This window comes from Pyxicephalus adspersus, chromosome 11 (assembly GCF_032062135.1).
Source record: "Pyxicephalus adspersus chromosome 11, UCB_Pads_2.0, whole genome shotgun sequence".
Lineage (NCBI taxonomy): Eukaryota > Metazoa > Chordata > Amphibia > Anura > Pyxicephalidae > Pyxicephalus > Pyxicephalus adspersus.
In genome coordinates, this window is record NC_092868.1 from 60,420,382 (window position 1) to 60,432,929 (window position 12,548).

Genomic DNA, 12,548 nt, shown 5'->3' on the forward strand with positions numbered 1-12,548 from the left:
TAATAATAATAATAATAATAATATCAGACATGTTCTATACGTGTTAATAATACTAATAATAATAATAATATCAGACATGTTCTATACGTGTTATAATAATAAATATAATAACAGACATGACGTGTTACCTGTAAGTCTTCTCCATAGAACTCCACCATGGATGTGTCTGCCACAAGGAGAACTTCCACAAAGTGCTCAGATGACACAAACCTCCTGGGTCGGTTTTGGGGGGCAGTGCCCGCCTGGTTGATGGGTATTTTGGAGACGCTGCGTACACCATGGGGTGGGATTTGGTGTCTCGGGTCAGTGGAGGAAGGTCCAGGTGTGCCATATTTTCCAGCATTCCTCTCCTCCACCTGTGCCGCGTCTTCCTTATATCTTCTTTTATCTTCTTCTCTGGTTGGGCTGGTTTCTTGGTTGCTGCCCACGTTCTGGTCATTGCCCACCTTGTATACAACATGCTGCCCTAATGCCCCCCATGCTGTCTGCAGAGGTTGGACCACATACCTGTCCTGGCCATGAAGGAAAACCCCCTGCACCCCTCTGCACAGGCTGAAAGCCGCCATCCCCCCCTGAGTGGAGTAAAAACAATCTGTGAGTCCAGTTGTGGCCTCGTCCTCAGCACCGTCCCGGCCCACGTGTCTGATGTGCACCCCTGGGGCCAGGAAAGAATGGTCAGGAAACAGCTGGAATTCCATCACTTCACCCAAAGCAACCAACCTCAGCATCACCTTCCCATCCTCACCTGGAGACAATTCCGGCACCGTCACCTCTCCCCTAGGCACAGCATGAGCACCCAATAACCAGAGCACCAAGCAGGGGCCCCACAGGTACCTGAGAGCCATTGTGCCACTTCTCTAACTGCTATCCCAGGTGGACAGGTATGCCTGCAGCCCCTTTACACTCAGCTAACTACAAAACCAAAAGGCCATTACATGGGGGTTATGCAATGGTGATGTAAGTGTGCCCTCATATGTTAATCATTACAGGATTTCACCCATATCTTCTGGAACTTTTGTGTTTTTTTTCTTTTGTAGAATTGTCAACTCAGCACAACTGGAACATGACAGAGCGTGACCAGCAAGTTGGCACACCTGGAGGTGTCATCCGGTGCCCCCTCCCAGGTAAGTGATGGGTGACAGGTCCTGTTGGTGTGTGCAGCAGCAGTAGCAGTAGAGGTGTATGATGGTCTGTGTTGGATCTCTCAGCCCCTTTTGCTCTCCTTCTATTCCCAGAAATAGTTGAAGCACCAGAGCTGGTTGGGAAGGATCCCAGCATATATACTCACACTGCTCCCTCCACCCCCCCAGAGGTTTATTTTTGATCTTTAGTTTCTCTTGTCCCTCCCTCTTTGCCTCCTTGTGTACAGGAGAAGGAGGAGAGACATGAATACAAAAAAAAAGGGATCATTGAGTGATTTAACCCTTTCTCTGGCCTGTCTGTGCGGCATTAGGTCGGCACCTTGCACTTCCTGGGATCACTTTGCTGCTCACAACTTTCACACATTTGCAGCTTTGCTTTAATTAAAGGGACACTCTGGCCAAAACTAAAATCGCTTTGGAAGCCGATGCTGAAGAGTTAAATTACATAATGTCATTCTGCTTACCTATGCACATGATTTCTAAAATCCTGGCCATTCCGAGGAAATCTCACGGCGAATGCTGAATTTGAGTTATTTTACATTATTGAAGAAAGTATTTGGCTGTCTGAATACCATAGACGCCATCAATGGCGGACGGATCTCTGTAACCCCAAGAAAGACAAGAAGCCAGCAAATGATGGGGATTAGGTGCCACCAGTAGCTGCAATGTATTGTATTGGTAATATTATTACACAGTATTTATATAGCGCCAACATATTACCCAGCGTTGTACAAAGTCCATAGTCATGTGACCAGCTCACAAGGAGCTCACAATCTAATATCCTCCCCATAGACATATGTCATTACCACAGCCTAAGGAAGCCAATTAACCTAACTGCAAGTTTTTGGGATGTGAGAAGAAACCGGAGTACCCAGAGGAAACCCACACAAACACGGGGATAACCTGCAAACTCCATGCAGATGTTGTCCTGGCCGAGATTCCAACCTGGCCCCCTCGCTGCAAACGCCGGAGTGCTAACCACTGAGCCACCGTGCTGGCCCTTTAAATAATAACAATGCATGGCTGTGACCCCTCCTGAGGACCTTTACATAGGGGGACACAATGTGCAGTATGGAAGGGGTTAATTTAGCAGCTTGCATCCTTGTATAACTTCCTGGTATTCCTGGGAAATCCAAAGTTTTTGCACTTCCACATTTTGCATATTCCTGTCCTCCAGGCTGACAACACATGACATTCATCCTTTGATCAGCCAACATTCACTGTACCTGTGTCACCGATTCACCCGCATGACATTGTGTCAACCCTTGTATTACCAGCCAACGTTGGCACTGCTGATTCACCGGTGTGATCATTATATTTACCCTGCCAAGGGCAATGACCTCTGGAACGTCGGGCAAAATAAAATGACATCGATGAGGAAACTTTTCAGCAGCATCGACACATCAGATTTTATTTTCCTGAATCTTCCCAGTAACATTCCTTTATTACCTGTTGATCCTGCCAGTAGATGTTTCTTTTCCCATTTCTGTAAACATGGTGACAACACTGTTCTGCAATCACATGACACAGCAGTGTTGTCACCCTGTGGACAGGGTAGCCTCAGATAGCGGTAAAGTGAACAAAACAAAACTGAGCCCCGGATACAATTCTGAAGCAGACTCAGCAACAGATTAAAGCGGAACTAAACCCAGCGTATACCCCCTGTCCCCATTGTGCCGCCACCATCTTCTTCCTTCATCTTTTACTCATTCTGATCTTCAACCATCAGGTCCTTTGCATGGGAGTTCATTCAGCACCTGCAGTGGAACCTGCTGGATGTCCTGGCCACCAAAGCTGAGCTGCGCATGCATCCAGGTCAGGCAGGTAAGAGGAATGTTGCAAAAGGAACTTGAGTTCCACTTTAAAAAGGTGAAAACCATAGAAATTAAATAACGCCCCCTGCTGGTGTTATCTGGTTTGCCCCAATCTGTAGCTGCCCCTTTGCTGGACAGTTTGTTCTGCATGTAAATAAATCAGAGAAATAAAAGCTTGGGAAACAATCATCCTCTGAGCGCTGCAGCCTTGATACAGATATCGGCACAATACACCATAGCGCTGCGTTATTATTCACCATACCTAATTAGTGTTGTCACCCTGACACAGGAAGTCTCCTTACTGGCAATATCTCTTTTGCAGCCCAAAAATATTTGCCTAGTAAAAGAATACAATGAGGTGTGACAACAAACATTGAAAGGATTTTGGGTTTGCATTCACACAAGTGAATCATGACACAGCACACGTATCTCCGGGGACTCTTATCGAGGAATAACCCCGCAATCAGTCCTAGAATTGGCTGCATTACCTGCTGCATTATGACATGTTCTATGACCCGCATGACACACCGTGCATGGATCTGCTGATTAATAAAGATCATTCCGTGCAAAGAGGCGTGGGGAGACGTGGAGTTTGGATCGTCAGGTTGCTGAATTTGTCATTTTTATTATTCGTTATCTGAATATTAATTTATGATATCAGCACCCAGGGTGCGACCTGTACCCGGGGTCCTCCAGTGACTCCACATATGCAAATCTTCTCACTGACCTCTGAAGCTGCAGACACTGCGGAGTAATTCATCCTAAAAATCACTATAGAAGCAGCGGACTTCTCTGGATTATTACAGACTGGAGCCAAGTCACTGCTGGGGGAGGGAAGTTGCAGGGGCAATACTAGAAAGAGGTGCAGCTGGAAAGGGGTGCAAGGTCACCAATGGGAAGTGGGGCAGGAATAAATGATGCAAGGTGGGGACCGGGGGGAGGGGGAGGAGGTTCTGAGTCACTGTGGGGAAGGGGAGCAGGGCCACCTGAACTGTTTTAGATAAAACGTGAACATGGTCAGTGCTTCTGTGAACTCTGAGGATGAATTACTGCAGAGTACCTGCACCTCCGGAGGTCAGTGAAGCCAGTGAAGTATAGGGAAAGATTAGAATCTGACAAATAAAGGAGGCTCCCTGTGTCTGAGAAGGCCGTACCCGATACCCCTTCTTCATCCATTCTGTGATCTGAGCTTCCTCCCCCACCAGTCATTAGATCGCTGATCATCGAGGGGCAATTTTGACCTTAGCGCTACTAATATGGCTACTTGCACACAGACACTGCACAATATAAGAACATATAGTAGTGTGACCACAGGAAGTACTGCTGACTCTTCCTGTGTCCCCTGGAGGGCCCATTGTGGGCAAAGCTTCCACTAGACAGGTCCTCTTTGAAGAGTCTTCATAAAACTTATTAGCAAAACACATTTTTATTTCTGCAATGTTTATTGTCACCAGGATTTCTTATACAAGGGAGGCAAAGGGGCTGTTTGCTCATCCAACCCCAATATCATGAATACCTCAATCCTCCAATACCCCGAGGGTCAGACTGATCCCCTTTAGAATGAAAATGGGGCAATAGAGGTGGAATTCTCCCCCTCTTATGATCTGTACAGCCACCGGTCATCATCATCAGGATTATCCTTGTGCAGTGCAATGTTTCCCGGGACTTCCTGTACAGTGACAACTGACCCGGGGACACAGGAAGTTCTGCCACCCACCCCGATTCCTCACCAATTTATTGATGATGGAGAAGCTGATGTCTGAAGTTTTTTTTTTTTTACTTTTTGCATCCCTGACCTCTGACCTACATAATGAGAAGGAATTTGTGATAGCAGCTGTGCAGCGTGTAAAGTGTTACTCCGCACCCAGTGATTTGGCAGTGCCAGGGCCCGGATAATGCGATAAGAGCTCCGCTCCATTCCAGGCTCCAGGAGACGGGGAGTCTATCTGTGCTTGAGTAATATAAACATTGCTGCTGTGTGAAAGCATTCCTGGATTCCCTGGACTGCCCCCCTCTGTGTTTTCTGTGTCCCCAGAGGAGAACCAGGGACTGAGAATGCTTGTATAGCACCAACATATTCCGCAGCGCTGTACAGAGTCATGTGACTACCTGTCCCTCAGAGCAGCTCACAATCTGGTGTCCCCACCATAATCCAAGGCCAGGTTTTAGTGGGGGGGGGGGGGGGGATTACCCTATCTGTGTGTGTGTAGGATGGGGATGGGGACCAGAGTGCCCTGGGGAACCCCACACAAACACAGGAAGAACATACAAACTCCATGCAGATAACATCCCACGCAGGAGTCAGGTGCTGCAAGGCCACCACTTATCCACCATGTATAGGGAGTCTGAAGGATATAACATCAGGAGAGACTGCAGGGACAGTGTACAGCTTGGAGAAAAGAAGGGGAAGGATGGACATGGAGCCATGTGGCCCCCCATGACTGTGCCCCGTGGTACAAGCCCCCTCCATAAAGACATGGGGTCATCAGTTTGGTGTGGAGGAACTGGAGTGTCCTGCACAGAGCTCTGACCCCAACCTATTGAACACCTTTGGGGTGAATTGGAATTGTGAGCCAGGTCTTCTCATCCACCATCAGTACCTGACCTCACCAATAGGGGGCAAATCCCCACCATCAGGGGGCAAATCCCCACCATCAGTACCTGACCTCACCAATAGGGGGCAAATCCCCACCATCAGTACCTGAGCTCACCAATGGAGGCATCAGTACCTGACCTCACAAATAAGGGCAAATCCCCCCATCATTACCTGACCTCACCAACGGGGGCAAATCTCCACCATTATTACCTGACCTCACCAATAAGGTGTAAATCCCACCATCAGCACCTGACCTCACAAGTGGGGGTAAGTTACCACAGACACCCTCCATTGATAGCCCTGAGCTGGGGTCCCCAACATGCTGACCCCCACACGTTGCACCTATCAGGTTGGAGATGTTGGGTGCCAGTTGTTGTCTCGGCTGTCTGATTTCTACTACAGTCCTGGTGACACACAGACATCAGCAGGGGTAATTGTGTGATAATAAACGTCTTAGATTGTAAGCTCCATGGGTCGTGGTCCCCCCCCCCCCTCCAGTGTTATTGTTTGTATCTGTCACTTGCATTGATTTTACATATTTCCCTCTCTGACTCTGTAACATATTTGTCTCTTTTGTTCTGCTGTATCTATGGAAATCTGAACTCTTCATTGAAATACCCAGCACAGATTAGCATGGTTGTGCCCCCCCCCCCCTCCTCCAGGTGAGGCTGCAGCCTGGGTACTGATAGCAAGGTGTGAATGAGAAAAGCTGAGATGGTTCTACAGAGAGCAACAGCGCCCCCTGCTGGCAGTTCACAGGCATCACCTAGATAACTGACCCGGAGATCTGCTGTATATCTGTGGTGTGAGGTGTTAGAGGTATTGGTATAAGCCCAGTGGGGGCTGGGAATTTCAGTGTTTATTTTCTCTGATATCTGGCAAAATGTGTTCCCTATTGCCCCGCTGGGATCTCTATGAATCTATTGCCCCGCTGGGATCTCTATGAATCTATTGCCCCGCTGGGATCTCCATGAACCTAATGCACCTATTGCCCCGCTGGGATCTCAATGAACCTAATGCCCCTCTGGGATCTCTATGAACCTATTGCCCCACTGGTATCTCTATGAACCTATTGCCCGCTGGGATCTCTATGAATCTATTGCCCCGCTGGGATCTCTATGAACCTAATGCCCACTGGGATCTCTATGAATCTATTGCCCCGCTGGGATCCCTATGAATCTATTGCCCCGCTGGGATCTCCATGAACCTAATGCCCCGCTGGGATCTCTATGAACCTAATGCCCCGCTGGGATCTCTATGAACCTAATGCCCCTCTGGGATCTCTATGAACCTATTGCCCCACTGGGATCTCTATGTACCTATTGCCCTACTGGGATCTCTATATACTTATTGCCCCATTTGGATCTCTTTTAATTTATTGCCCCGTTGGGATCTCTATGAACCTATAGCCCTGTTGGGATCTCTATGAATCTATTGCCCCGTTGGGATCTCTATGAACCGATAGCCCTGTTGGGATCTCTATGAATCTATTGCCCCGTTGGGATCTCTATGAATCTATTGCCCCGTTGGGATCTCTATGAACTTATTGCCCTGCTGGGATCTCTATGAACCTTTTGCCCCACTGGGATCTCTGTGCACCTATTACCCCAGTGGGATCTCTGTGAACCTATTTCCCTTATTGGATCTTGGTGAAATGGTGAATGTTATGTGAGTTGAGTGTGTGAATGTCATCAGACCAACTGATCTGATTGTATATGATCACCTCAGTCTCCGTGTAAGATCTGACCTAGATGTTGGTGGAGGGGGGCAAGGGGTTAATGGATCAGAAATTATACGATGGGATTTTGGTAATGAAATCAAACCTGTCTATGATTAAAGCCGCACTCTGCCCAGACAAAGACACGGGCCTGCTAACAGGTTTATATCTCTGCCCATCCAGTCCATGTCCCCAGAAAGTTGTGGTCCCTGCACCATTTCCTGTGCAGCAAAGAATCCTTCCCGCTAGTACTGCTGTGCTCAGTGTGTAGTGTCAGTGTGTGACCAGCAGGTGGCATAATAGCTCCATCGTTCATTTCTCTGCACACAACTCTCACTGTTCAGATTTTAGGAAATCTTCCCAAAATCTAGCACAAGGAGAGCGAAGACCCCCCAAAACTTCCCAGAAAATGTGAAATATTTCTGCACATGTGTCACATGTTGGATGTTAAATCACAAAGATCAAAATTTGTGCACCTGATTATACTTAGGAGACAGGAGGGGCATTTCCCCCCTTCCCCCTGCTGGGGTAAATTCTGGCATATGTAGGCTGGTGGCCTTGAGCGCAGATTCTCCCCTATTCAGTCTATTCACTGTGGCCCCAATCAGTGACATCTCCTGGGCACTTTATAATTACCCCACAACACCCCCAATGATATAATCATCACTGGATCAATAATCTGGTGTGAGATCAATGTTCATCTATGAAGGTTGCTGTCCCATGAATTCATTCACTCAGCACTAATGTGGGTGAAAATAATCTGCAAGAGTATTGCAGTTGAATTGTGGGGTGACACCGCTTCCTTGTGACACATCTGTCTGACCTTGGCCAATCAGATCCTGTATGTCAGTGTAAGCTTTTATAAAGATCCTGCCACAAGAGCCTTTGTTCAAGCACTTCCTATAGGGTGACAACACTTTGTCACTGTCTCTCAGTAATGCTCCTGTGTTGTCACCCTGACATATAAGCATGTGATAGGGACTGCAAATGCATTGCATAGGCTGATTTGTCACTGCTATGGAAAATTGCAATAAACTAAACACCACTGCAAAGAGTGTGTACATCAGACAATAGGGACAACTGAGGAGGACAGAAGGATGCAGGGATTTGGTTCCAAAAGAGGGACAATCCCTCCCAACCAGGGCCAGGTGGGAGGTATGATGACTACTTAAGTGATCAGGGCAACCCTATGACCCTGGACATTCCAGGCCACATCATATTAGTGTGTGCATTGTCTCACCAGCAGGGGGCGCTCTTGTACTTTGTGTGTATGGCAGGTTTTACTTCGGTTTCTGGGTATTGATATCCAATAGTACTGAGAACAGTGACAATGTGTGCTTCATTATTGGAGAAATGTATCTGGGGGTTCCGGGATGGCTGGATCACCCAGGTTCTCCCATGATACTCTATCTTCTGCAGAGCTTTAATAAATCAGGTTTAGTTTATTGGTACCGTAATCAATCACAGAACTGATGATGGTTGTGGACGTTTTTACTCAGCAAAGACTCCAAACACCAACCTTATTCACACAGAGCGATGGCCGTGATCAATAAAACGTTTATGTAGTCCCGCCTACTCCTGAGGATGTCAGCTCCACCCTACGCGTTTCACCTTACCCAGCATCAGCAGGGGTGGAGCCATCATTGAAATCAATATGTATGAAATCCAAATCCAAACAACTTATAAAACCCGGAATACACAGAATTACCAGTAAAACCATCAATGTGAATCCCGGCTGGGAGGTGTTATGGGCCAGGTATCTCCTCTCCCCGCCTGCTCGCATGTTTGTGGAACGTTTTACATTTGCTGAGTTTTGTGATCTCACCAATATATAAACTATCAATCAATCATTGTACAGATCCCTTATAATTATCATTGTGATCTGTCTGATGATTTGTTTATCCTTCACCCAATCGTCCAATAAATGATTCCTGTGACCTCCGGCACCATCCAATCCCATCATACCTCCGATCTATAAATCTTCTAATATTCCCGGATTGTACAGATATCAGCAGAATTCTCATTATCTGACCTCATAGGATGAATGGTGACAATGGCGACAAAACCATTCCCAACCTGAAATACAATGTCACCGATATCACCGCCGACATTGTATCAATCACAGAAATGAGATCATTTTATATTCTCTATCCAAACCTTCTATGAATTCCTTCTAATACAAAATCCTAAGAATCTCCTCCACCTCACCAAAGTTTGCCCCCATTGCTCCCCTTCACCTGCCTATAAAACTCATTATTGTACTTCACAGCAAATCATAAACCTGATAACATTCACCATGTGATTATTATACCGTACTGGTGTATGTGACCAATATTACCCCAAACTAAAATTACCCCTCTCCAATAACTGAATAATGGGTCTAAGGTCCCCAATTAGAGGGGCAAATGTGTCACCAGGGGCTAAAGGAAAGGAAAATCTGCCTGATGGGGTGTTGATCCTCCAAATATATTCTGTTTATTAGAAAATAATTACAAAATCCAGCAGCAGGGTACAGACCTAGGAAATGAGCACAGGAATGGGGGGGGACCCCTTATAATGGGCACAGCAGGGGGTACAGACTCAGGGACTCAGCACAGGGATGGTGGGGACCCCTTATAATGGGCACAGCAGGGGGTACAGGGGTACAGACCCAGGGACTCAGCACAGGGATGGTGGGGACCCCTCATAATGGGCACAGCAGGGGTACAGACCCAGGGACTCAGCACAGGGATGGGGGACCCCTCATAATGGGCACAGCAGGGTACAGACTCAGGGATGGTGGGGTCCCCTCATAATGGGCACAGCAGGGGTACAGACCCAGGGATTCAGCACAGGGATGGTGGGGACCCCTTTTAATGGGCACAGCAGGGGTACAGACCCAGGAACCCAGCACAGGGATGGTGGGATCCCCTCATAATGGGCACAGCAGGGGTACAGACCCAGGAACCCAGCACAGGGATGGTGGGAACCCCTCATAATGGGCACAGCAGGGTACAGACCCATGGACTCAGGAATGATGGGTTCTGGGTAGAGGGATTTCTTTCAGGTTTAATCTTGTGTCATGGCTGGCTCATCTCTATCTATATCATTGGACATCCTCGTAATTCTGAAGCAGCAGTCGGCTTGGCTCCGCCAGGGAACACTTCAGACTTTTTATTGCACGGTTTATTTATCTGGACATTTTAATGGTTCCGGGATATGAGGGGAAAAGGACAGAAAACAAAAACAGCAGAAATGAATTTTCCTGAGTGCTCGAGATTCAGCTCCGAAAAGTTCTTATAAGGAAATCATTTGTCTGCCGGCCAATTCTGCTTCTAATGATTATATTTTAAGTCTCTGCCTGAAAAAGGACATGTGGTCACATGATCAGCCCCTGCTGGGGGGGGGGGGGGGGAGGGCATTCAACCTGCTGTATTGTATGCCTAAACCCTAAGTTCACTTTATGTCCAAATACCCCCCATTCCAATCTGTCCCCTAACACATACACGTACCATACATACCTACCAGCTCCTCTGTACAGTACTATGGTATATGTCAGAGCTATATAAATGTATAATTATAGTGTGTGACTGTGGGGGGACATTAGAGTGTCAGCTCCTCTGTACAGGGACTAATGGGACTGTTCAGTGTTCTCTGTACAGCACTGTGGTATATGTCAGAGCTATATAAATGTATAATTATAGTGTGTGACTGTGGGGGGACATTAGAGTGTCAGCTCCTCTGTACAGAGACTGTACTCCCTTCTGATTATTGGCCCCAGATTTCAGGTCCTTGGGGGAGTGACACATGAGAATATCTTCCTAATTCTTCATTTCAGTGATTACTCCATTACAAGAATGCGCTGTGGTGAGGATTGGCAGGAGAAGGGCCACTATTCACGTGGCCGCACTGGGCATTGGATATCCACATGGAATCTAATGACAACCCCCAGCCCCCATCTATCTACCCCCATGTTAATAAGTGACATGGGTGCTGATCTTGTGTCACCCACCTGAAGGTAAACATGATAGCGGCTGGGCACATTGTTCTGGGGATCCGGTAGCGTGAGGAATCTTTAGAAATCCGTCCCTTGTTTGTACAGCTCGCTAAAACTTTGTCTGGCTGAGCACGGCTCTGGATTAGACAAGGTGCTAAGAAAATATTTATACAGCGGAACGCCCCCACATGGCGATAGGGAGGGCGCTGCACCCCCCCAATTGTCAGTATCAACCTGCTGAGAGATGAACTGCGACCTGTCAGTCCTCTCCCTCCTACAAAGTCCTCCATATGTAATGACTTCAGTGCCATGGGCAGCCTGGTGCGGTGCCCACTACCCCCCAGTAATATATTATATTATAAATGTATTTATATCACTTTGCCTTCACCTATGGCACATACAAGCAGATCCTCCGCCATGTTTACACCCAACTGGCTGCTCCAATGGGTTTTGGGTTGTGCAGGGAAAATGTGAGGGGTAGAGGAGGCTGAGATTTTGGTGCAGGAATATGTTGGGCTCATCACCGGGTATCAGTCAGCAATATAAGCCCTGATAATGGGGGCAGTTCTGACCCCAGAAACCTATTGGTTGCACCAACAGATCTTGATGAACTGATTTATTATTAGATTTGGAGCTGTTGGTGTGGCCGTCCTGTTCTTCATTTCCCTGCTTTGGAAACCCATTGGTACCCTGGCTGCTCTACCCTCACTAACCCTACAACACCTGTGCAGGTGAAATCAGCGGGGGGCTTCCAGTGCCATCGGCCCACCACTCAAAACACAAGTATGACCTGGCAGACCAATCAGAAGTCCCATAACTGTGTAATATTTATTCTCTGTGGCTATATTTGTATAATGAGCTGAGCCAGGGATGGGAATAAATCCTGGTCAGTCCTCTGTCAGGGGTCTCTGTGTGATCCAAGCTTTGTGCATGGAACATGAAAATCATACAATCATAATGTTCATTTGTATCATTGTTGTTACGTTGTGTGGTGCTTGCAGATCCCATGTAAAATGCTTCTAAAAGGTATTTTTCATACTCATAATTATATATGTAAAGCTCAACTGCAGGAAAAATAGATAAATGTTGCATTATAATTGTAACAGAAGCCTTTGCTGCAATACCCTGCTTCAATATGGAGCTGTTCATCACAGTAATTCCTTCCATCCATGGTCCATGGTGTAATTTTACCTGGAGAAGATTGCTGGATTATAGGTATGTACACTTTTATTGCCTTGGTGGTTGTGGTGGGGGCGCTCAGAAAGGTTGGGGGTGATAAATATTTGTGTATTGTTGTGTATGT

General features: G+C 47.0%; 1 protein-coding gene across 1 annotated transcript in view; it reads right to left on the minus strand.

Annotated features, from left to right (window-relative positions):
• Nucleotides 1–1,245, minus strand: part of ADAMTS8 (ADAM metallopeptidase with thrombospondin type 1 motif 8) — a 27,890-nt gene extending 26,645 nt beyond the window's left edge. Inside the window, exon 1 of the mRNA XM_072425604.1 lies at nt 129–1,245. Coding sequence (XP_072281705.1) covers nt 129–845 — 717 coding nt within the window. The 5' untranslated portion in view covers nt 846–1,245. The remainder of the gene's footprint in view (nt 1–128) is intronic.
• Between the last annotated feature and the right edge of the window lie 11,303 nt (nt 1,246–12,548).